General features: G+C 38.6%; 1 protein-coding gene across 2 annotated transcripts in view; it reads left to right on the top strand.

Moving 5' to 3' along the window:
* The window catches only part of Cntnap2 (contactin associated protein 2), a 1898113-nt gene that overhangs the window by 1110665 nt on the left and 760339 nt on the right, over positions 1–27109 (top strand). For both annotated transcript variants that reach the window (XM_048786770.1, XM_015493731.2), the window contains one exon: positions 19348–19454. In XM_048786770.1, coding sequence (XP_048642727.1) covers positions 19348–19454 — 107 coding nt within the window. The remainder of the gene's footprint in view (positions 1–19347; positions 19455–27109) is intronic.

Below are 27109 nucleotides of genomic sequence, written 5' to 3'. Positions count from 1 at the left end.
ACACATCATAGCCACCCACTAAATGTTGTAATAGTATCCTACAAATTCTTATGACTCTTATACTCAAGGCAGTTTTGAAAAAAGAACAAAGTTTCAGAGCATTTCCCCCTCAAAAAATAATAAGCAGTAACTATGCCGCATAGGTTTTTCAAACAAGAAAACATAAGAAAGATCATTTTGGCATTTCTTTAAATCTTCCATGTCATTAGTTATTCAAAGGGGGGCAATGGTTAGATCGGGGGACCATATCTGCAGTGTATCTCCAGCCCTTTCTCTCTGTTATAGGATCTTTCTCCTTTTAAGAAACATCTAGAACCACATCTGTTAAGACTCAAAGCCTTCAATGGCTTTATTATGGCCTTTTCACTTTAGGGAAGTGGTGATCACTTCTCTAATTTTTTTTAATATTGCTGATAATGGTTAATAACTAATGTATATCATTTCTATTAATACCATCAGAAATCACAGATAGAGTTTTCATGTTGCTTCATGAATCAAGAGGTCTAATATTTCAAAAATCTGCATGATGTGGCATCAATCGAATAGGCTATGGTCTATTTATCTTTCATGATAAATAATAGATTTTATTTCCTTTTTAGCATTAGAAAGAAACAGTGGATCTCTCTCAGCATTTTTCCATATTCTTAGTTTGATACCAAACTCATACACTTTTAATCAAATCCAGAGCTGATGATACTCAGGATTGACTTATGAGCAGAAACAGGTGCCCACTGGTTGGGATGCTATGTTGAAAACCTGGTACAACTTTCCTATTGTACCTCTCAAACTCATGGGCCTGATCTCCTTCCACCAGTGAAGGCAAAAATGAAGAGCACTGACTTGAGAAGGCTTCTCTCCTACAGAGAGGCCAAGGCTTTGCCCCAGGTCTTGAGGTGGGGAGAGGGCCCCTCTAGGTAAGAGCAGAAGGAGGAAAGGCAGACTTGTGCCCACAGTAAGGAGAAGGAGCCCGTGACTTTTTGTAAAATATAAAGATAGAACATTTGGAATCTCATTCTTCCCAGAATATAGATTTCCCAATACCAATCTGCCTTAACTTTTTCTTGAAATAAAGATCATTTTAGGAACATGAATTTTTATTTTCTCCAAACTACATTCAAACAGAAAAAAAAAGTATAGCTAGCACAAACATTTTGGGAGCAGAATAGAGATAAACACTTTGATTTCATTTCTCATATACGTTTTCCATGCATGAGATAGAGAGAGAGGGATTACATTGGCATTCAGTCAGGAAATAGATCTCTCCCACTGTGCACTGCATTATGGTTTATTATCCCCAGGATCACTCTAACTTCAGAGAAAGCTGCAGTGCCACAATGATTGAGATATTCTGTATCCTCATTGTCCAGTATGGTGGCCACTAGCCACATATACTTGTTGAGTACTTGAAGTATGTCTAGCACAGCCCAGTGGAAGAAATAGCATTTTACTTTGATTTAATTGAAACTAATTTTCATTTTTACGTAAATATTTGCATCTGGCTAGTGGGGCAACATGGCCCTCAGGCACATTATTCCATTTCTGGGTTTCTTCCATGTTGATTCTTCATTTTGCTTGAAAGTCGAGGAAGTTATATTCTATTTCCAATGCCAAGATCCCCTCCTGATACTGGTAGAAAAGCAGCCCCCTGCCTATGGTGGGAAGATGATCTCCAAAATGCTCCAGTTCTTGGGACCTATAACTTTACATGACACAAGAGACTTTCCAGATGTGACTAAGTTAAGGACCTTGAAATGGAGAGATTATTTTTTATTATATAGTTAGACTCAACACAGCAACACCTATACTTATGAGAGGATGGATGGATATTCTTATCAGCAGGAGGCAGTGGAGTTAGAAATGGAGAGAACTCAGCAGCGGGGTGAGGGAAGAACAGACATGAAGGTGGAAAGGAGACCACAAGGTCTAAGGAACCAGGCTGCCTCTCAAAGGAGGGAAGGCAATGGAATTATTTCTCCCCTACAGTCTCCAGAAAGAACTTCCACAACACTAGGGACACATTATGGACTTCGAGCCTTCAGAACTGCAAGACAATAAATTTTTGTTCCTTTAAGCCACTATGGTGATTTGTTACAACAGCTATAGGAAACTAATACCCTGCCCTGGAAAACCTTTGTGCCCTTTGTGCCCAGAACACTGGTTTGTGGTGAAATAACTCAGTGTGTGATAGAGCTTCACTTAGAGGCCCAGGACTCTAGCATACATGCCAAGTGAAAATGAACACAGACATTTCCTAACTCTGGTGTCCCTCATGCCTCCTGAGATCTACGTCTCTCAAGCAGGAGGATGAGTGTGGTCATCATCCCTGTCACTTCACCTACTGAAATATGTGTTGGGATCTTCAGATGCAACTGTGCTGAGGTGTGTGAGGGGCAGCTACTCATTGGGACTGGGCGGCAGTGCCATCTTCTCGTCCTCCTTCCACCAAACCCTAATAAATAGGTTTAAAAAAAGCAGGTTTGCTCCTGTAGTTTTGTTTTACAAAGCATTTTGAATTTTCCCTTGAGCCAACTTTTATTTGGAAGTTAATCACTTTGAACTGGTCTTTGAAAGCACCTACATCAGATTTGCTCTACCAGAGAGGAATTGTGTATTTATTATTTATTCTTCTCATGAAGATTTTTACCTTTTTGTTTGTTTGTTTGTTTCTGATTTTAGTCTCTGTGTGATTTCCACCAAAGAAAAAATTGGTTATTTTTAAGATATTATGATTTGGATCTTCAATGTTCCCCAAAACTTTAATAAAACTCACCTGTGAAAGACTTTGGTATTGGGAGGTAATGGAAACTTTAGTAAGTGAGGTTAGTTTGAGGAAGTTAGGTCATTGGGACCATGCCCTTGAAGGGTATATTGGAATCCTGGTCCCTCCTCTCTCTGTTTCATTTGCCAGCCACCATAATGTGAGCCACTTGCTCCACCACATGCTCTCTACCATGATGTTTGGCCTCACCCCAGAACCAAGGTAATGAAGTCAAGCACATGGATTGAAACCTCTGAAACCATGAGACAAAACAAATCTTTCCTCCTTTTAAGTTGGTTTTCTCAGGTATTTTGTTACAATAACAGAAAACTGACTAACACAAAAGTCTTTTGTTGGTGTTAACATGCTACTAGATGTGTCTGTTAGTGCAATTGGATGAACATGGGGTGTGGAATCGAATTTTTACCCTCGGTGTTATACATGTGGTTAGGGAAATCAAGCAGAAATTCAGTCAATTATTTGGGTAAGTTGGATATATTTGGGAGAATAGAATTTATTTGGGGGTGTGGGGTGAGTTCTATATATGGTGGTATGTCCTGAGTTAGTCTCACTTATGATCAACCATAAACAATTCCTAGAGGCACATAAAAGGAAGTACTAAGGACTTTTACTTGCTTTTTAGTGCACATACATACAATGGAAACTTGTCACTCTACTGGGAAAGGAAACATCTATAGTGAGACTTGCCTTGCAGTAGTGACAAAAGCAATCGACAATTTAAAAAATCAAATGACAAAAATTCCTGTAATAAGCTCAAAGTTATGCATGAGAAATTAGGTTCAGGAATACATTTATGCTACAAAGGTATAAGCCCCTAAAAACAGAGTGTATTAATTATTTGAAATGCTGAGAATGACTCAACTGTTTCAACATAAATGTTAATGCTATAATAACTTGAAGAGAATAAAAGTAGGATCAAGATCCTCTAACCAGAAGCAAATTAGAAGCTATCCACTTTTCTGTAAGGGCAGTGAGCCCGGTTTTATGTAAGATAATAAATCTGCAGAAATGAGCTGTTTGTAATTAAAATTAAGCATGTCACATCATTTTGTGACCATTTATGAAGTCAAGTCCCTGCTGATAAAATAGTTAGGTTTTCATTGTTATTACTTTCCTTAAGATTATTTCCATTCAAGATAAATTATTTTCTTGAAAGTGGTCCAGCATTGAGGGATCTTGAAATTTAATTACTCTGAAATTGAAAAAAAAAAAGCTGTTCATTGACCAATTATACTTTTTCCTGTCTTTAGTGAAGTGATGAATAATTGAATAATGACTTTATAGCAACATCTTTATAATGTGCATAACTATTACAGAACAATGACTGCAGTATAGTTTGGTGGAATCATTGATACAGTCTTGATTTCTTAACTTAAAACTAGAATTGGAGATTAAGAGAGCCTAGTTGGAAGATAGCAACATTTAAGTGACTGTAGTTAATTTACGGGATTGTTAAAAAATATGTAGCATTTAATGCCACTTTAAATCATGTATGAAAATAGCTAAATATTTCTTGCTCTCTCAGTTATGATAGGCTCAGCAATGATGGAATTGTGGCATGCACAAGTTATGCTGAAGAGCAGACTCAGCATCATGTCACGGTGATTACTTATCCTACCCCACGGGAGCATCTTCTGTACGACCCCATGTATGCTCAGAGTCCCTGCCATTCCTCTGCAATAACACCACATCATACTGATTTTACCAAGTTTTCTTCCATGCTTCCTACACTGCATAGAGCATAATAAGTGCTCAATAAATGTTATTTCTATTTATAAGCAAGGTGCACAATACTGCTCACTTCTCATTAGTCATTTTTTCAGTAGATATTACAGATGTCTTTAGGCATTGCATTTTTAGTCCTTAGTAATGGTAGTCATTTTGCTTATACTACCAACTTCCCATTTTTGTTGTTGTTATTTAAATGTGAGGTGGTCTCAAATAAAGCTCTAAGATACCATTGTGTCCAATACTATACAACAGTAACTAGGACAATCTTCAGCAATTGATGTTGAGATATAATCAAATTAATTTACATGAAGTTGTTACACATCATGTGAACTAGGAACTCTTGCTTAGCCAACCATTAGTATAAGAAATGATATTAGTGGGTGATCAGCCAGTTACTGCCTTCTGGTAGGCAGAGATGTAACAGTAGTCAACAGACCTTTATGGAAACTGCTGAGAATACAAAAAGGGTTAAAAGATTTCACTTTAATCACCATGTTCTTAAACAGGTTATGTGAAATCTTGCCTAAAACAAACCATTATATAATGATGGAAGAACTAGTCTGCAAGCTGGCTCTATCTCCTACTATTTATCAACTTTCATGAGATCAGATTTTTGAACAGGGTTTTTCTATCTTTTTTTAACAGCCAAAGAAACAAGTGTGAAGAATGCTTGGAGACAAGGATTAAAGATATTAATCTCAGAAATTTATCTCTGGCAATCAGAAGCTGTGAGACCTTTGGAAAGCTGTTTAGTGTGTGGCCATAATTATGTGCCTCCCTAGAGGAAGTAGTAAGAGCAGATGCTTTCTAAAAAATATTTTTTACAACCTTAAAGTCTTTCAATTCTTTTTGTGCTAGAACATCTCTAACAGGTGATGAGAAGTTCCTTAAACTTTTCTTTGGTTCAGCTGTTAATCAACACACATTTATTGAGAATTGACTGTGTTTCATGTGCAGGTCCGGGTTTTATACAGGAAACAGGAAAATTTCCTACAGAAATTTAGGACTGTTGTGAGACAGTAAATTACAGGAACTCATTATCTCAAACTGACACTGAATAACCATTCAAACATTCACCCTTTCCATAAGCTTTAAATTGGATTACTTTTCCATATTATTTATACCTGTAGCATTATTCGTTACATGATCAATTATAGAATTCTCAATATGATATATGCACTCCGATCCCTTTATTAATCGTTTCTTTAAATATCTCCTTTTATTCCTTATCACTATAATAATTCTAGTTACGGCTAACAACTTATTTCAACTATTTATTGGCTGAGAAGGAGTAGGTATTATATCTTTCTTACCAATCCAGATGTCACAGGACTGCCAGTGCAGTACCCTGTGGCCACCTGGGGGGTCTCCCACACCCATTCCCTGCCTTCCCTCAAATATCTCCAAATCCTTCATCTCTGGTAGAAAAATCATTCCCCCCCCACCTTTTTTTTTCAAATGATTTTTCACAAATTTCCACTGACAGAGAACATTCTAACCAGCTCAATTTGCAACCTTGTCTCCCAAAGGCATTAGCAATTTTTCCAGGAAAAACAAATAAGTTAAACAGTGAAGACACTAATAAAAGGGTAGCACCTGCTTAAAGGGTTAACCACAGTTTGAATCAGCTATAAAATTAATGTCAGAATGTTCATTTCAGTGTCTTCATTGTACAAATAGTAAACGTACACACACACACACACATACACACACACACACTATGCTTATTTAGTCTTAGTGTTTAAGGAAATGAGATGAAGTCACACCTTGAAAAGAATATGACCAGAAAAAAGATGTTCACATCATTTAAAGGCAATTAATGCGTCTTTTGTTTGTTGGCTCATTGTTAGAGAGTAAGAATCATTTGTCTGTATATTTTGGGCTTTCCAAAGATCTCAAGTTTAGAGCTATGATCTTCTATTGTGACTTATGACAATTCTGAAATATTAAAATGTATTAGACAGGCATTTGTGCCCAAGTCCTGACCGTATCACAAGTATGCTCTGTAACCTTGAACAAAAGTAATTTCAGAGATTTGCCACAATTTTTAGTTTCTTCATCTATAAACTAAGGGGAATAAATAAGGAGCCTATAATTCTTCCTGACTCTGAATTTTACCAGCCTTTTCAATGGTCTGAATTTTATTCTAAACCAGGAGAAGTGAGTAGATATGAATTTTAGAATTAAAAATATATTAAATTACACACTAATTTATGACATTTTCATGTCACCATAATCTTGATAGGTTATTAACTTAAGGTCTAGAATAAAAATGAAAAGATCATCAGTGATATTACTAGATGTGAACATAGCTATATATCAAAGACTGTATAAATAATTTGCATGGCCAAGAGACTCTTTCATTTGAGACTTTCTGCTACCTTTACCTACTGGAAATTAATTATAGCTAATTATAAATTCATTATAACTAATCCCTCCCACATTGTATAAAATTCATTGTATACACACAAATAATTTGCTCTTGTAGGGAGACAGAAGTTTGTATTTATACTACTGACTTCTAAGAAATCTAGAACACGTCTTCTACAAACTGTTCAGCTAAAACATAAAGCAATGCATTTGTTAGTGTTCAAGAAGACTCAAATCCTTTTGGTCTGCAATTGTTAAATTGATCAGATCTTTCCTTTGGATAGGGGCTGTTTCAGTGTTTAAGTCAGGGATCAAATGTGTCTGGGTCTTAGGAAAGTCCTGAACATCCTGTATCCCAAAGCCATGAGAACTCAATATCAAAAACCCCATAATAATGGATTCTTGTCTTTGGCTCAGTTATTTACTGGTGACTGTTTTTATTTTTACTTTTTAGAAATTAGGAGCAAACCTCACAGTGTCTCTGGCATACAAGGTCAAAATTTACAGGGCATAAATGTTTAACATCTCTAGTAATTAGAAAAACGCAAATCAAAACTACTCTAAGATTTTGTCTCACTCCAGTCAAAATGGCAATTATCAAGAATATAAATAACAATAAGTGTTGGCGAGGATATGGGGGAAAAGGCACACACATACATTGCTGGTGGGTCTACAAATTGGTGCAGCCAATCTGGAAAGTAGCATGGAGATTCCTTAGTAAACTTGGAATGGAGCCATCATTTGACACATCCATCCCACTTCTTGGTCTACCCCAAAGACTTAAAAACAGCAAATTACAGTGACACAGCCACATCAATGTTCATAGCAGCTCAATTTAAAATAGCCAAACTGTGGAACCAACCCAGATGCCCTTCAATAGATGAATGGATAAAGAAACTGTGTTATATATACACAGTGGAATATTACTCAGTAATAAAAGAGAATAAAATTATGGCATTTCCAGGTAAATGAATGAAGTAAAAAGAATATTGTGCTAAGCATAGTAAGCCAATCCCCAAAAAACAGAGGCCAAATGTTTTCTCTAATAAGTGGATGTTAATCCATGGGGGGAGGGGATGGGATGAGTGGAGGAACTTTTGATGAAGCCAAAGGGAAGGGAGGAGGGGGCATTGGAGTAGGAACGGTGGTGGAATGAGATGGACATCATACCCAGATACACTTATGATTGCATGAATGGTGTGATCCTTCTTTGGGTACATCCAGATATCCGTGCATCATTTGTGTACAATGAATCAAAGAGCATTCTGCTGTCGTGTATAACTGATTAGAACAAATAAATAAATTTTTAAAAAATTTACTGGACATGCTAAAGAAAGTCAATCATGCCTATCCTGTGTCTGTTTGCGTGTGTACATCTTAAGTGAAAATATTGCCATATCCATATCTAGAAACAAAGATCTAGTAATTGCACATTTTTGTTTTAGGAAAATGTCTTAGTTAATATACTGCATAGGATTTTAGAAGCCTCTTGTGTCTATTTTACAGAATACTAATTTCAGCATGTGAAATTTTTAAGCATAATCATACTGGAAAGAGAATACGTTAGCCATTCTTCCTTAGTGATTACTTGAGAGACCAGGGGCCATGATGGCTATCTAAGGGAACATTTGTTGGATTTCAGGTTTGTAAGGAATAGTGAACCAACTCACAGAGCCATTCTACTTCAAGGAATATAATTTTTGTTAATTTTTCTAATTCTTTAAACTTCCAACAATTTTATACTTAACTATAACGTCTTGTTTGAATTTGGAAAAAAAAAACTTAAAAAAATAATTCAGTTACTGATTTTTATGGTAATTTTAGTAATAATATCACTTTCTTTAAAATATTTAATCATTATCCTATAAGAAAATACATCATATAGTATCCAATAAAATTTATAATATCACTACTTTCTTGAGTAAAGGATAACTGTAAATAAATCTCTGGTGTGTTCATTCTTTTGTGGCTATTATTTTATTATAGTTTTTGTATCATGTATTGATTAACTTGTGAAATTATTTCTTTGCATAACTAGTGCATTTACCCAGATTTCCTCTTGCTATTTTGATAGTCCTATCAATGTGTAAAGCCTTCACTAATTTTGCAGATAAAAGGATTTCTGTTAGATGTGTGTTTTCTTCCCATGAGTGAAAATAGCATTCTGGTAAATGAGGAAGTCATGTAAAATTCAGTCAGACAATTTGACTTGTTAATAATCAGTAACTGTGTTATAGATCTAGGATCTACAACAGACTTGAGTAGTGTGATAGACTTGGGAGAAGGAAGCAACAGCCCAAGACACACTTAGAATGTAGAAGCCTGAGTCATTCTCTACTTCTCCATATGGATCTGTAAGCAAGAGGTTCAGAAAGTGATCCCCAGCGTCTTCAGCTTGTCAGTGCTCCTTCCACGTCCATCAGCAGTTCTGCACTGAGAGCCTGCTCCGTGCTAGACTGGGCCACAGGCAATGCCTCAGAAATGGGGAGGAAGCAGACGTGGCCCAACCATGGTGGAAACACAGGCGGATGGAGAAGGCTGACAGAGCAGAGCAGCAGGAGGGATGCGACTAGAAACCGTGATAAGTAAATGAGAGAATAGAAAGCAATGATGGAGACGAGGGTGGTGACCTGTTCAGACAGGGAGGTCAGAAAAAAATCACATTGACGTAAGAAATGAAGGAGACAAAAGACCATTTTCTTGTGAAGATGTAGGAAGAGTGCATGAGAAACAAGGCAGCGTGAGCAAAGGCTGTAAGGAACATGCAGGGCCCAGCGAAGACCAGAGCAGAGGGAAGGTGTGGCCAGATGACCAGCGGGAAGAGGAGGGTGAGGCAGCCATGGGAAGCCAGAGGACCTGTGCAGAAGAGCTCAGATGCTCCCTAATAAAATGAGAACCCATCAGTGGTTTATAAAGTGACATTTGAAGGGTCACTCTGGCCATTTGATTGAGAATGAATTGAAAGAAGGGATGAAGGAAGAGGAGCAGCCCAGTAGGAGAACCTCAAGATCTGGGGAAACGTGTTCCTGTGCTGAGCTGGTGGCGGAGACACAGGGAAGTGGTTCCATGTGGGGCAGGCCCCAGTTTCCTTCACAAAGCTTTATCAATCAATGACTGATGTAGAAGTGAGACAAAGAGGGTAGTAAAGAATGACGTCCAGTTTCCAGTTAAGAATAACTGGACAGATGGTGGTGTCGTTAACTGAATCAAGAAGAACAGGGTGTATCAAAATTAGAGAGTGAAATCAAAAGATGTGTTTGTTCCTGCTCGGGACAAGGATATGTCTCAGAGTCTGTTGGTCACAGACATGAAGCTCTCAATTTCTCCTAGAAATGTAATTCCAGAGCCTTCTCAGAGCCAGCACTGAGCCCTGGGGAATCCTGACACTGGAAGGCAATGAATTGGAGTTCAGCGCAGACCAACTATAAGTTCAAACACATTCATAGACTGGGAAAATTGAGATTACATTCGCCTTTGACCAAAGGAGGTCTCGTGGACAGCTGAGGGGATTTGACATCAGAGTTGATTGAGATGGAAACAATTTCCTTGCCCAACACTTTGAAGAGTTTTGCAATGTGAAAGGGATCAGAGCAGAATGGCAGGAACTAGAATGGCATCCAGAGTCACAAGGGAGAGTTTTTCTATTCCTCTTAAAGGAGACGAATTGCTGCCTATGGAGGGGACTGATTCAGGAGAGGAGGAAGTTGATAATTCTGGGGAAGGTGGTGGCTGAGTTGACTTTGTACTTGAAAAGGCAAGAGATAGGACACAGAGCACATGTGTATAGATATGGTCTGCTTATGTCATGGCAGAAAACTGATTATATTTTCCTAGACATTCTCTTTGTCTCCTTATTTATGCTTGGCCCCCCAATTTTCCTAATCTGCCATTGTAATTAGTCTTCAAAGGCTCATCAGTGGTGATGAAATCAAAGTTACCCATAGAAAAGATGCAAGGAATGCAGACTCAATACTTACTGCACACACAGCTCATCCAGGTGCATTCTAAGCTGCACCACCTTTCTGTTTGGCTTGTCTCTTCAGTTGGTATCTCCTCCCCCACCGCAAGGGAAGAGGCTGAGATAGGGCTAAATAACACTTATGGAAGGATGTGGTTTACAGCTATGCTAAATTTGGTTCATTTTGGGGAAAAGAAAAACAAATTATGAGTTTAAGTTTGAAACTTATTTTTTTAAAGTTTCAATGGGGTTTGAAATTTCCTTGTTATTTGAGAGAAGTTATTGCTTCATACTGAAAATGTCACCGGTTATCACAGTTCCTGAACACAGAGTATCTGAGGCATTTCAAATTAATTTAGCTTTAAGTAGTGGATTGGTAATGGAGCCCCTTTAATCCCTCTGTTTCTTTGCCATTCATTCCACTCCAGACTTTGTGATCCTCTACATGGGGCACTAAAACTTACTCTTGTAGCTGATCTTGCCTTAGTTAGCTCTTTCCTGTCTACCCTGCATTTTATTCATTCCTTAATATTTTAAAATGTGTGTTTATCAACTAACATTATTTTTTTAAGACCCACCAATATCTCTTCATGACTAGTGAAAAAGGAAATGTTCTAAATATCAGTTTGTGGAAACCGTTTTTATTAGGGATTAAGATCATAAATTTCTTCTGTTCAGGCCTCTGAAGGTCTGGCTTTGTTTTACCTATGAATAAAGCTCAGAACTTCTTATGGAATATGCATCATCATGCAAGTTCCCAGAAATATTCTCTCTTGCAACTAAGACTTCCTGGTAAAAAGAAGAAAATTTTGAAAAATTAAAAATTAAAAAAATTTAAAAAAAATCTTTCATCAAATGGCAGTTTACTAGACATAGTAGGCACTCATAAGTATATGTTGAGTGAATCAATAAAGCTATATTCTCCAGGAAAATTCCTCTACAGTTGGAACTTAATGTATGTTCATAAACTTAATATCTATCCGTTTGTTTGTCTTCAGTTGCAAGCAAGACAAGACCACACATGATGATTTGGATAACAGCAATCACCCAGTGTATTCTGTCCTACAAAGAGGAAAAGATGTAGGTCAACACCAGGGTAGAGAATCTACACCTCTGTTTTAGTTAGGATATACTTGAGGTTGTAACGAAGACTCAAGATAGGTGTCTTTAGCCATATAGGAGTCTTGCTATTTCTCTCTTATGAACACACGTGGGTGGGTGGTGTGACATGGTGTGCTACTGGGAACCCAGAGTTCTTACTTTCCCTTGCACCCTGCTGTGCTGTGAGACACCTGCTCCAGGTCTCAGGCTCACAGGCTCATGAGGAGAGAAAAGCCCAGGCCCTTCTGTTTTATGGTTAATCCAGAGGACATCCACAGCCCTTCTACCGCCATTGCCCAGTCTCAGGCCTCCTTGCTTAAAGAGGGCCTGGGAAACATGACCTTTAGCTGAAGAGGGCCTGGGAAACGAGACCTTTAGCTGGTGGCTGTAGGTCAAGAGTAGATCCTGTTGCCACAGAGGGTGGTTGAGATTTACGGGAACAACCGGCAATAGCTTAACAACCTCCTGAGGAATCCTGGCTCTGGCCTGTCTCCTGGAGAGTCTTCCCTTCCAAAGGGCTCATGACTGTGCAAAGGAGGTGGGATACCTGAGTGTCAGCAGGGGCTTATTAGAGGACAGGGACGGGGCAGCTGGGTGCACATCAGTACTCCACTACCAATCTCCTCCTGGGCATAAGCCTCTGCTCACCGTGCATCATTCCAAAGCCAGTTTTCACACTTACCCCACCTGGAGCAGGCCCCTGCTGTCCCTCCTTGCAGGCTACCCAACTAAATTTTCAAAGACCGAGTCTTCTGTAAAGCCTTAGCACACTCCTACAACACTGATTTACTATCTTAATCCCATTCCAGCATTTTAAATGTGAGGCTTCTACATATATCTGACTTATAATTACCATACAACTGTTGCATATTTCATGGAAATTAATTTTTTTGGCAACAAAGTGTAGTGTAACTATTATGTGCAGTTTTTTTTCAACAAAAAACTGTGCTGGTATTACTTAAAAATAATGTATTCCTAAGTTTTCTTTGATGCAAGATTAGGTAGGATACATGGAATACTCATGAAAATAAACAATGATGTATCAATAATTATGTAGTGAAATATCACAACATTCCACACCATATAGAGTCTCTTGAAGACAAAACTTTATTTTTTCTCTATTCTCCAGAGTTTGTTTTGAAGTCCTTGCCTGTAGCAGGTAACTGACTGATTACAAAGAACTTGCTGTTATTTGTTTAGGTTCAATACAGTTTAACCTGGAAACAGGTGAAGGAATTGCTGAACACTGCAGATTTATCTCTGTGAGCATATAATCCCTTTAAGGACCTTTTATTCATAAAAAAAATAGGGAATGCATTTTAAAAATAAAGCTCTTGGTAAATTAACAAAATAATATAAAGTGATCTCTGGTTTATTATAACAAAACAATTTATAAATTAGAAAATCCAAGTTAAGATACTTATATTGTATAAGGCTAAAATTAATGAGTATTATAGTCAGTGCAGAAATGTGTAATTGTTGGATAGATGTGAACCAAAGTTGGTTGATTACTTTTTAATGTAAAGTTTGGACATAATATAGTAGGTACAATAAATATCTCTGCTTTCAAGTATTTCCATAAATAAATGCTTGTTGAAGAAGCACCATCAATATAACATTAGCATTTCTATAATATTGTTATATAGTAATGAAATATTAAATTAGTTCCTGAAATTATAATTACTCTTCTATATAATTTCCATTCAAACAGAAGAAATATAACAGAAGAATGTAAGGTAGTGATATATACTCCACAGAGAATATACTTTCAACAAAAATTGAAATCTAATTAAGATGAGAATAAAAGTACTAAAATATTGTTGAGGTCAATATAAAAGTTAATGCAGAAGAAAAACTTCATTGTGATTATAGAAATAGCTGAGAGAGCCAAGAGCATGAGAAATTGTATTTAAGAATGCAAACATTCTAAACGGAATTCTTGTCTTAAAGAGCAAAAATAAAACTTGGTGTTGAGATGAAGGGAAAAATCTTTAAGTTGAAGAGATAATTTATACTGGAGTGGTAACATATACACCATTTAGAATAATTTTCCCATGGTTCACAAATAACCTATCAGTAACGGAGAAGCAGTCCTTTCCCTTCAAAAGTTCAGAATAAGGCATATTTAATGTGGTATAAAATCTGCATTAATCTAAAACCAGATTAAATATCCTAGCACTGCTATCTGTGAAGGAACTAAGCAGGGGAGAATCTGAGCTGAGATTGGCAGCTCTGAACTTGGTGTTAAGGTGAAATGAAACTGTCTTTACAGGCAGCGAGCACGTTCGGTGAATTTTATGAAGTCTACAGGCAGGTTGTGAAATGATTAAACTCACTAAGTGAGATGAGGAGATTATTATATGTCACTCTGAGTGGATCCCACAAGGCAGTTGGAGAGCCTAAGGAAGCAGCAGTTTTAGGAGAAATGTGTGAACCTATCAGCCGTGCCCTGCTGCACGCAGCAGGGCACAGATGTCGCCCCCTATAGCTGGCTCCCTTCTCAAGCTCTTCCTCCTCTTCCTGGGTTCTTCGTTCTCCTTGAGCTCCCACCACTGAAATGCTCTGGAGCCTGTGATCCCAGGGAGGTCCTCAGAGCAGCCCCGTGGGTGTCACCTGGGAGCTGCTTAGAGTTTCAGACTCTCAGACCACCCAGGTCTCAAGAATCAGAATCCTTTTTAGTAAGACTTTCAAGTGATTCCTGGGCATAAAAAAGTTGAGAAACAGGACTTTTGGGTACCAGGGGCTCAGGAGAAAGTGACGGCAAGACATCCTGATGAATATTGAACTGTTGGTTGTTTTAAATGTGAGCAGACTTCCCTCTGGAGTTTGGGAGGCACAGTGTAAACAATCTACTGGGTTCTACAGAACCAAGTGTACTTTTAAAGTTAATGCAAAATTTTACTCAAAAATATCTACTTTAGCTTTTGTACTTTTTTTTTTTTTTCTGTTTTTTAGCTACAGGGCTGAAATCCAGGGATTTGTGCATGCTAGGCAACTGTATCTACCACTGAGCTACATCTCAACCCTATTAAACTTTTAAACACTAGGGGAAAGAAAAATAAACAAACAAAAAATTTACCAATGTATTTAGTTATGTTGTCAGACTAAATCTTTTAGATCTAAAATAAAAATTTTTTTGGCTATACCAAGTTAAGTTAGTAGTATTAATAAACTATGAAATGACTTGCTTACAAACAAGTCTGATACCACTTAAAATATCTTACATCCACTGATCCCAGTTTTCTCAGTGCTTTGCAAATAAAATCAAGTGCAGAAATAGATGACATTCTCTGAGTGAAATAAAACCGCAACTGCCATCCATAACTCCAAACTGAATTCCTGCATCTAGCCACTCTGTGTTAACTAATTTAATATTAAGTAATCATTGTACATATGACTTTTTAAAATATGGCTTTTGTTTGCCTCATAGATTGGGGTACCAATAAGTTTTATTTGAAAAAAAAATGCATTTGGATCTACAGCATTCTGACCAGCGCTGTCGGGGAGGGTGCTTGTGGCTGAGTCTCCGACCCCAGGGCTGTCTGGAGCCAGAGTAATTGGATGCATCACTTCTCAGGAGCCCTTTGATCACAACAAATTGACACCTGCCAACTTCTCCCCTGTATGCTCCTGATCCCACTCCAGTCCTTCTCGAGTCGAAGCATTGAGTCATTTTGATTCATTTTTGATGTGAATCAAACTTTCAAGTTAGGACATGCCATGGAACAAATTATACATTTCCTGTGACCTGCTAAATGAATTAGCTTATTAGAGCAAGAGTCTGAAGTCTGGATTTAAGACTAAAATCATAGATAAAATAATTTGTATTTCTCATGGTGGAAGGGCTATTGCCTCTGAAATTCCTTTCCAGTCCTTAGTGGTGTAACTTTCTAGCATTTCTTACATTTGTTTCCTCAGTCCATCCACAGGCATTTACTGAGTGTGTGCCGGACACCCCATTATGCAAAGAACCATAAAAAACATACCTTCCTTCTGCAGTGTCAGCTTAGACGGGAAGGACAGCCCAACAAATAATTGCTAAGCCAGGTGACGAGGGCATATTAGATACATGCAAATGGTGCTATGGTTATGCAGGAGAAGAAATAAGTAATTAAAAAGAGTGCACTAGGTTAATTTGTGTTTTGTTGTGCTTGGTAATTGGCCCTAACTGTTAAAATATATGGTGATAAGATATTAGGGTGTGAAATTGAGTTTCAATCAACTTGATTGGGAAATAAAACATTTTTCACCATTAAGAATTAAAATGCCAATAATCTGCTCCAAGAGAAGGTTGATTTTAAAAATAAGAATTGCAAGAAACCAGCATTAAAAATAAAATGCTAAAATCTCATTGAAGTACTAATAATCACTTTTTCAGAAAGCCCTAGTCTTGTATTTGGGGAGTATTCCATTACTCTCACTTCGTGGTTTATGCTTCCCTGGCGTGCAAGTACACCGTCATCTTTTTATCACTGAGATGTGGATTTTCTACTTGGTGCATTATTTAGAGCACATTTAGATTCCAACTTGGTTTTCCTTTGCTACTCAGTAGGCTTCTGCACTACCTCCCCCTGAATTAATTGATATAATGAGCTGATGTAAATGATCCTCACCATTAGGCTGAGCTAATATTAACCCACGATGATTTAGAAAGTAAATATACCACACAAAGGCACATACTTACTGAATTTCACGCTGAAGTATCAAGGATGCTTTAGTTTCCTGCATATTTGGGCTATCTGTTCCTTGCCTTCTAGGGTGACATGGAGAGCAAGCACGGTGGATGTGGTTCCTGCTGCAGTGGCCTGGGCCTGGGTCTACATGCACAGTGCTGTGAGGGGGCCCTTCCCTCTCAGGACCACTACCACTCGCTGCTGTACTTCCTTCCCCTTGTTTCTGTTCTACTAGGACCACTTTCCAACAGTTAATCATAAAGTGCAACACCTCTTTTAAGACCCAGTGAAAATGTCCTCAGCTCTGTTCAGCCCTTTCTGTAGCCTCCCATCTGTCACTCCTCTAGCATCTAAATCCTTCCATAGCAGTTCTTAGGTTGTCGTGACTCACCAAATTCTTCCTGCTCCGTATTTGGCATGACTCTTACCCCCATCTCCACCTACAGCCACATTACAAAGTCTTTTCAGGACCATCTTTGTAGCCTTCATACCATCAAGCCCAGATTATATGGAAAGGGAAGTAGGTGTCTATTAAACATAGAGTGGGTTTCCCATCCTTCATGAAAATCCAAGATCATGGCTTTGCTTATATTGTACTTAGACCTAGTAATGTTCTTTCTCTTGTTTTCTTCTTTTATCGTCCTGTTTGATCTTTGAAGGTCAACCTAGGAACTTTGAATTGTGTCTGAAATCTATATTTGATCTCTCACAAGAAATTCCATTCTATTTTATTTGTCTCTGAGTTGTGCCATTTTTATTTTTGCCTCTGTTACAGTTCTCATACATAATGTATCTACTTTCATAAGTGGTAAGGTCTTGAGAGGCTCTGAATAGAGGCTTATTCTTCTGTTTACCATAGTGCTGTGCATACAACAAGTGCTCATTACATGTTTGCTGCAGGAATAAAGGTTTCTGAGGAATCGTGGAGAAATAGCACACATATAAAGAATCAGGGGCTCCACGTCATATTGAACTGGGCCCTGCTGCAAGAGACTTAGACATCAAAGTTGACAAATCAAGAACAGAGGTTGGAGAATATGGTCTGAGACCATCTCTATCAGATTTTGTAGCAAAAAGGCCATGGGGCAGTCTGATTAAGGGTTTCCATGCAAGGTGGCTCTCTGTCAATCCATTGCCTGTGACTCACTATTATAGGTTCTGCTGTTGAATCTGAGTTTCCTGTTGAAACCTAGATATCTTCTGTGAATTCTAATACATAACATTAAATAACTTCTTTTCAATCTTTTTAAACAAGGATTTATAAAGAAGCAGGTTGTGGGGAAGTTGAAGAAACGAATTGACGAAAGGGGCAAGGAGATGGGATAAGGTGACAGGAAAGAGTTTGTGCCACTGATATGAATGTTCCAGAACAGATCTCAACCTCACTATTTCTGTAATACAGTCAAGCTATGAAATTGTGCCCTGGAAGCTGTGACTCATATATTTACAAGCACAGCTGTCATTCATTGACCCTCTCCTTCCTTCCCCTTATCTACTTCAGGAACATTACCTGCAAACCTAACATGGTACATCCACACAACGGAGTTCTATTCAGCCACACAAAAGATGGAATCCTGTCCTTTGTGACAGTGTCATTGAGAAGGGAGATTATTGTGTTAAGTGAAATAAGCCAGGTACAAAAAGAGAAGTATTATGTGATAGCACTCATGTGGAATCTAACAAGACACTTCTCATAGAAGTCAGGAGGAGAACGGTGGTTACCAGAGGCTGGGGAAAGGTTGTCAGTGGTTACTAAGTTCCAGTTAGAAAACAGCAAGAAGTCCAGGAGTGCAGCTGACCAGTAGGGTGCCTGTAGATGTGATTATGCAGTGGGTATTTCACAAAGCCAGAAGATAGGACTTTGAATGTTTTTACCATAAAAGGCAATGATAAATGCTGGAGAAGACAGATAGGTTTATTCTGATTTAAACATTACACAATGTAAACATATATTGAGACATCACATGGTAGCCCATTATATGTTAAATATCAGTTTTAAAATAAATTTAAAAATAAGATTTTTTTAGAGTATTTATAAGATAGATATAATTGCCCACTTTTCAAATGGGGACACCAAGGTTCAGAAAAGTTACATTTAGTCATCACAGTTAGCTTCCTAATGCATGGAAAGACATAACTTTGAACATAAACCCTATTTTCCCCCTCTATTTTGCTTGCTCCTCTTTAAGTCGGTGGCTTAAACTACCCAGTCAGGTTCAGGGGGAAGTGTTTGAAAGACAGAACTTTTTTCTTATTAGGTGAATGTGTTTCCATTGCTGTTGCTATGGCATTATCACAAAAACTCAAAATTGTTTGGGAAAACTCAGGACTACCCCTCTGCAACTTGGTATTGGCCTTGATAGAGAAGAAAACAGGAGAGAAACGAGATGGCTTATCTTCCATCCCTCACCAGGAGAAATCTGGCGAGGGTCTCTGTCTTTGGATAAAAGGGAAACAAAATGAATCTGTGATATGCAAATGAGCCCCTCAGCTGGGTGTGAGTATCTACTATTTACCCAAAAATGGGAAACACCAGGCCTGTGATACATCATCTTCTGTGTGCTTGGCACCTTCCATCATGAATCATATTAATCTGCTAAAACTAACAAGGATTAATTGCCTCAGTAAGGCAACCTGGCATTGAAATGATAGATTGCCCAAACAGCTTGGAATTTGGCCACTCATAAATCTCATTTGTTTGTTGGTTTATTTCTGTTTGTCTCTTTTCCTGACAGATGTGTGCCCAATCACTGTGAACATGGAGGGAAGTGCTCGCAAACGTGGGACAGCTTCAAATGCTCTTGCGAGGAGACAGGATACAGCGGGGCCACCTGCCACAACTGTGAGTGCCAATTTATCTCACTTTAATCTTGTAATCGCACGAGAATCGCAGGTCTTCAGCCACGCTTTAAAGCTTAGCAGCCTGAATTATCTATACACTGCATCACTTGATCTGAAAAGCCCAGATTCTGTTGTCATTACTCCAAAAAAATAGTGTTCTACTTGTCAAACATGTTCCCTCATGCTGGACGGGGGGCGGCCAGAGTCTCCAGCATTCCATATTTGAGTTGGAAGGCAGAACGTGGAGTCCCCTCTGTGTGTCTGAGCCAGGGCTGTCCAGTTAGATTGCCTGGGAAATTGTGTTAGTGTGATGTCTCTGACTGGACCATCATTTATCAATTCATCTGAGAGGGAGGCAGAGTATAATTTGAACATTTGATTTCTAGACAGTGGTTGCCTCTGGTGTCAGCCCAAGTATTTGGCCCCATTTTTTCACATCAGAGAAATGAGTCAGAAAGGGGAATAAAGTCCACCAACTTATATATCTAAAGTAAAAGCACAAGGAGGGAAAAATTCTAAAACATTAAAAAGAAGAGCTAACATGTGCCAATGACGAGAAAAATACCCTTATATCTTGTATTACATAGCTTTATCCCATATGTTTGAATACAGATTAAACTTTTAAATTCAAAGCATATTTTAAGTGAATGTTAGTTCTTTGATTGTGATATTAATTTTTCAATAATGTACTGCCATTTTACAAAGCATCTTTGAAAATATGCTTGCCATAAAACATATAGTGAAGGGGGCCATCTGTTGTGTGGTGTGTGTTGTCTTAAGAGAGAAAAGAGTCAACACCGTCTTTCAATAGGCTAAAACCCTGAAACCCTAACATCTAAGCCCTCTGATTACACAAGATTGATTTCTCTTCACTTTATTTTTAGGAAATGACAAGCAGAACATTCTCAGAGTAGAGTCCTGGGTACAGTAAAAATGCAATATCGTTCTCTGTGATTTGTAGTAATGTGCACTAAGAAATCATGCTTAGAATGTACTGTGAGACATAAACTGAGAAAAACGTTTGAAATTGATTTTTCTTCATTTATTAATTTTTGAGGGAAATAATGAAAGACAAGACATAAAGGGACTCTTAGAAGAACTAACATTAACAGAAACCTGTATAAGTAACAACAGACAGGAGATTCATCATCTGTAAAGCACTTAAATGTAGAAAAGAATTTAGTGAACAAAGAACAAAAGTGATTAATAATAAAATTAATTAGAAAAAGACCAGGGGAGGAAGGAAGGGAGGGTAGGAGGAGGTGCTGGAGAATGAAATTGACCAAATTATGTTGAGTGCATACATGAATATGTAACAAGGAATCCCACTAATGTGTATAATTTTAGTGCATCAATAAAAATTTTAAAGATCCAATGAATAAGAATATGGGACACAAAAGCTTATAAAACAAAATAAAAACAAAGACAAAAGAAAAAGTTCTCCTTGGCATCTTTCCTAAAATGGAAAGATTGTACTAGATACAATTATATCTGGTGAAAAATAAGTTATAACTCAATTATGTACCAACCATACAAAATGTTGACTTTTTGTATACAATATTCATTATTATAAAAGATCAGGCCCAAATAAATAACTTTGGTAAAAAATAGCAATCTTAATTTCACCAGTATAATTTTTTTATCATATGAAAGTTACCATATTTAAATGCAAGAAATCTTGTTTCTGAAATACAGCAAAGCCAAGGAAATACAGAGCAAGAATTGGTAGTGGTCACGGGGTTTCAACCTCTGTGATGGCTTTAATATTGATAATTGAAAAGCCAGTGAATTTTTAACACAGCAAAATACATTAAAAAGAAAAAAGCAGAATTATTAAAGTACATGCTACTGATTGAGTAGTTGATAAGAGTCATAACTGCAGATATTAGAAATATGCTCAATGTGGCCAACTCTACAGGTATAAGTGGGAAATTACCTCATATCTGGGTGTTCCTTCCTACTTGCTCTTCGCTCCCTTGTTACTTCTGTAAGGGGAGAACTATTCATTTTAATAATGAAAACTGGATCCCTTGCTCAATATTGTGAAGAGTCAAGTGTGCACATCAATAGAGGTTGAACAGCCATATTGTATAATTCAAGAAAAGGCTTGGTTTGGAAGAGTGTACCCTGCAGCTTATTAAAGGATGTTTGCTTCCTATAAAGATTTGATACATCTCTTTATACTCCCATGGAGCAGTTAAAAATTCCAAGAGGTCTGGCATAGCACATAACAAAAAGATGCAATGTGTTCCATAAAGTTTGATACATAAAGTTGGATGGTTTTTCACTGTTACTCAGTCACTGGATGCATTCCCAGCAAGAGCATTGAAGTGAAAGTCCCCGATGTCTGCTGTTGGCTGGAGGTCACCACTCAGAGTGTCCTTCTAGACAGTCATGTGACTTCTCTGGAACTTTCTTTACTCCCGTTAACTAAATGGTTATTGAATCTCTTTTGCTTCTAAAGGCCTATGAGCTGACATTTCAAGTTGCTTATCCCATGTTGTGTGGTTTTGAACTTTGCTAGTATTACAGATTGAGAATCCCTAAATCAAAAATCCAAAATGCTCCAAAATCTGAAAGTACATAATACCTACACAATACCTCAAATTTTCAGGTTGTGGAGCATTTTGGATTTGGGGTTTCTGGATTAGGGATGCTTAATAAGTAAAGTTCTAGGCAAATATCCAAAACCAAGGTAGAAAACTAAAATTTCAAACTTTTAAAAAGTGTTTTTATTAGTGTATTATGGTTATACATTAACAGTGGGATAATTTTGACATATTCATACATGCATGCCATGAAGTTGCTCCATTCAATCCCCAGTACTTCCTCTATCCCTCCCCTCCTCTCTCCCCTGCTCCTCTTCCTCTACTCCATTGGTGGAGGGACTACAGAATGAACTGGACCAAATTATGCTGTGTACATAGGAATATGTCACCGCACATTCCACCTTTGCATATAAAGCACCAACTTAAAAAAGACAATACATAAATAGAAGGAAGACTCGAAATCCTTTTGAACCCAAGTATTTGGATAGGGACACTCAATCTATACTAAATATTTACCTTGTTTTTTTCTTGCAGAAGACCAAGCATTTCTGCCAAGTAGAAATCATGCTATTTTAAAATAGTACTATGTCCCCCAACCCCCCCAAAAAACAGCTGACCCTGAACTTTAGTGTAACTAAACATTTGATAGAGTTTCAAGCACTGTAATTAGGCTACAAAATGCTAATTTAGCCCGTCTTCTACACTGGTCCAGCCTTGGTCAGGATGAGAGAGCAATTTCTTGAGTGACATGGGCGGACAATTCATGTCGTTTGGCTGGGTCATGCTGCTTGCCCTTGAATTGGCTCTACCCCTTGCTCCTACCCTTGGCAACTGTAATGGACACAGTACTCACCTGAGAAGCCACCGTGGGCTTAATAGATGATTCACAGGAGACACCAAATGCTTCATCCTGGGTAGCACTGACATGTGTTTTTCTATTCTTTCCTTTGAGAATTGTGTCTCTTTGCTCTGAACTTCTCAAACAATGATGTCCATATCACACAACTTGCTATTGAATTTCATATTCTCACACATTATTTGCTATCATTTTCATGGCAGATTTGGGCTGAAAGTGAATGATTGTTTTCCATCGCTTTTGTTTTTCCTGAATTGAAGAAATAGTCTTGATAAACATGTAGTTTAGGCGCCTCTTAGACTTGTATCTAATGGTTTATTTTTTAGTTTGTCAATTCGTAGAGATCTTACTTCCAAATATGTGGTAGAGAGGACTCAATCTTGTCATTTTCACACGCTCTGCTGAGGGGAGGAATGTCATCCTTTGGTGAGAAAGTTCCCCAGGGAGCCGTTTCCACCAGGATGGTCAGATCATAGGAGAGGGGAAGCCAGATGTTGTCCTCCAAAACCAAAAGAGAATCATTTGTGACAAAATGAGTATATAGGGAGTCATTGAGGTTCGATACTTTTTAAAATTGTCTTCTGCAAACATTCTCAGTTTCAAAGAACTGCCTCCTGCTATGTCTGAGTGTGAGATCTTGGCGGGGTGACACAATCACGCTGACGAGTTTGTCGGCTGGCTTATCGGTTAGTGGCGCTGACTCACGGGCCTCACCCTCCCAGAATATGAAGATGTCTTTCCTGAGCAAACTCACATGCTGACAGGCAGCTTTCCTCTGAGTGTGCTGTCGAGATGCTCTGGGGGGCCTCCAAGCCTGCTCTAGCTCCCAAGTGTCCCTAGGATCTAATTACCATCCTGTGTTCCACACGTGTGCCTTACACTTTGACAATGATGGCCCTCATCCATACATTGACATCAGGAGGCTATCCTATATCTCAGGGCTTAATGGATATTCTTTCTCCTTAAGATCCTCTCTTAGACCTCAGCCATTCTTACATAAAATACCACTCTATGGAGAATTTCCCTAAACTTCCCCAGAATATCCTCCAAACCGTGAAAACCTCGGGCTACTCACAGAGAGTAGGAGGATAAAAGGGAATATCTCAGTATTTGACAAAGATACTCAATGTTTTGGGATGAAAATTAATAAAAAGATTTTAAGTGCCAAATATGTATTCTAATAGAAAATACTTTTATGAAAGATGATATTTTATGAAAGGAGAGATTGTGGCCCCTATAGGTAGACATCATGTCTCAAATGATAGTCAGATGACTTGCGTGGATCTTTTCCAACTTTAAAATGATCAGATTTCCAATTCTGAAATCTAAGGTCCTGACATTGCCACACAACATATGTGTAAAATTGATACAAGCCAAGTTAGAGGAAAAAATGAAATGTGCGTAAAAGCAACTATTCTACATGCTGTTGTGTGGAGCCGTTGTTGGCTCGTCAATTTGTAAACCATAAATTATACTACACGTTACTGCCCAGGTGTGGTCATTTTCAACACCCCACATCATGTTATTTATAATATTCATACCCATAAGTATTCTAATTCAAAACACAATTCTTTAAAAGAATGCAATGCTACCTGTTGTAGTCACAGTGACCTGGGGAATGAGCGCGTAGATTTGCTGGCACTTAGAAACCTGGTGCCTGTGTCCATTTGGAGCTTACTTAGTTCAAGTATCAATGATGACAACTTGGAGTTTAAATAATACCTGCAAAACCAAGTGGTCACTGGATAGAATCGTGTTGTCCATCTCAAAGCTGAGATATTTAGACTTCCAGAATTGGATTCCATCCCTCAACTACGGGTCCATCTGGCTTGCAAGGTCCTCTTTGGCTTAGCCATGGCTTTAACCTAGTTTCTTATTGGGATTGTTTTCACCCATTTGCCCCTCCAGTCCCACTGACCTTTCAATCCTTCATGCACCATCCCCTTTCCCCTGCTACTTTCCCTGCCATAGGACATTGGCACATCCTCCCTTTCTACATTGCCAGGTGTGTTTCTACTCATCCTTTTCTCTTAGCAGGGCAGTCCCCCACCTCAGAGAAGCTTTCCTTGACTTAGCAATTAGGTCTGATTCTCTTAAGTAAGACACTCATCATCTCCCTTTCAATATGGTCATGGTTTTGCCTCTGTAACTTGTGATTCTCTAATAATGCCTGACCCCTCCATTGGACTAGACTCTCTGAACATAGTGCTGGTTTTGTTCCCTGATTTATACCCACAGACCCCAGCATATCATATATGCCCCTGGGTGTGCTCTGAATCAAACAGTGTAAGGGTGTCAGAGACTAAAGGGCATCAAGAGTTGTTTTTTTAAAAAATCTAAGTCCTTTATGCAAATTTATGGAGATAGTGAAACTACAAAGAAAGAGTAAAAGTAAAGGGGGGAAAATGGAAAACAGACCGGAGAGCAACCAGTTCTGCAAAAATATTTTCAAAATCTACAGTATGGATTACTGGAAGGTGGAGAGTATATGGCAGTAATAACAGCAGAAACAGCCCAGGGTATAAAATTGTCACAGGACACTCCTTGCAGGAATCCAGCACAGCAGCAAACAAACTTCATGTTTCAAATAACCTTTGTAGGAAACTCTGGCCATATCAGGGGAGCATGTTACCACTCGTTAAAATAACTTATGGGAAGATAGAAGAATTGTGAAAACGATGACTTAGATCATGAACCCTGGCATCTCCTATGCTTGGTCCACAGCATGAGCTGTTCTGAAACATGCAGGATGTGTTTAGATATTGACTGTTTTGTGAATGTCAGGAAAGCTGACTTTCAACTTGGTGCAAAGTTTGAGTACGATGAACATCACAGTCCTCGGAGTGATCATATAGGTTTGTTATGTACCCTTGCTACAGGGAAATCATGGCGGGAAAGGAAACTCAAGGTTTGGAATTCTAAGCTCTAGTGTCAAATTCTCAGAGCCTCAGGCTACATGGTCCCCCTTATTTTTTCCCACCAGCTGAACCTCAGCAGTTCTAGAAGGATGACTGTCTCCCATGTCTTTCACACTTGGGTGGATTCCCTTGAGGGGTGGACTCAGCTCTTCACCACCTGCCTCGGCTCACTAATGGCATGAAATGAGCAGTGGACAGATTTAACGCCCCTCCCAGCCCCCCCTACTGTCTTGGCTGTGTGCTTTTGGACAATTCTCAACCTCTCTGAACTTAAGTTTGCTCCTGGACATTCAAGGTGACCTTGCTTATTTAGACAACATCCTTAATTTTGTTGATGTTTTGTTTAGTGTGAGACAAGGTCTCCCTCTGTTGTTCAGGTTGGCCTTGAACTCACAATCTTTCCATCTCAGCCTCCAGAGCAGTTGGGATCACAGATGTGCCATCACACCTGGCTTTACTTTCTAACTTTTAAGAACTTTTATTATTCTGCTGATTCTCAAAAAAAACCATTTTCTTCTGATTATCTGTCATATAAGGATAATAAGCCTTGACAGACTCTTCATTCTGAATGTAGGCCATATTTTCATATCAGTGATTCTCAAGGAAAAGATCATAGGTTGTCTTAATGTTTTTATCAATACTCTCCGAAAAGATAAAAGGCTTTATTAGCAAATATAATGGCTATACTGGCCGATGTATATGCATAAGGTGAATTTGTTCTTTCTCATCTGGCCATGGAATTAAGCAGTCAGATCACACTGCTTTGATTCCAAGTGACGAACCCCATCCCCCACATTCCATTACAACATCATGACCTACTTCAGAAGCTCAGTGTGTTCCTGTCCTTAAAGAGTGAGACACCGGTGCAGGGCCATTGGACATAGCCTAGATTCCTACCTTTTCTAAATAACTTCATTCACTGATTCATAGGCTGAGAGCTGACTCTCTTCTCCATGCAGGATAGGTCTGGAGTGTGGGCGGAGAATGGGAGAGGGCCAGGCATTAGGATGCTGTTATGGTTTGGATGTGAGGTGTCCCCCAAAAGCTCACATGGGAGACAATGCAAGAAGGTTCAGAGAAGAAATGATTGGGTTGTGAGAGCCTTAACCCAATCAGTGAATTAATCCCCTGAAGGTTCAGAGAAGAAATGATTGGGTTGTGAGAGCCTTAACCCAATCAGTGAATTAATCCCCTGATAGGGATTAACTGAGTGGTAACTCAGGGCTGGTAGGGTGTGGCTGGAAGGGTGTGGCTGGAGGAGGTGGGACATTGGGGTGTGGCTTTGGGGTGTGTATTTTGTCTTTGGAGAGTGGAGTCGTCCCCCCCCCCCCCC

This window comes from Marmota marmota, unplaced genomic scaffold (assembly GCF_001458135.2).
Source record: "Marmota marmota marmota unplaced genomic scaffold, marMar, whole genome shotgun sequence".
Lineage (NCBI taxonomy): Eukaryota > Metazoa > Chordata > Mammalia > Rodentia > Sciuridae > Marmota > Marmota marmota.
Note: the sequence above shows the minus strand (reverse complement) of the source record. Positions and strands in the feature narration are given on the sequence as shown.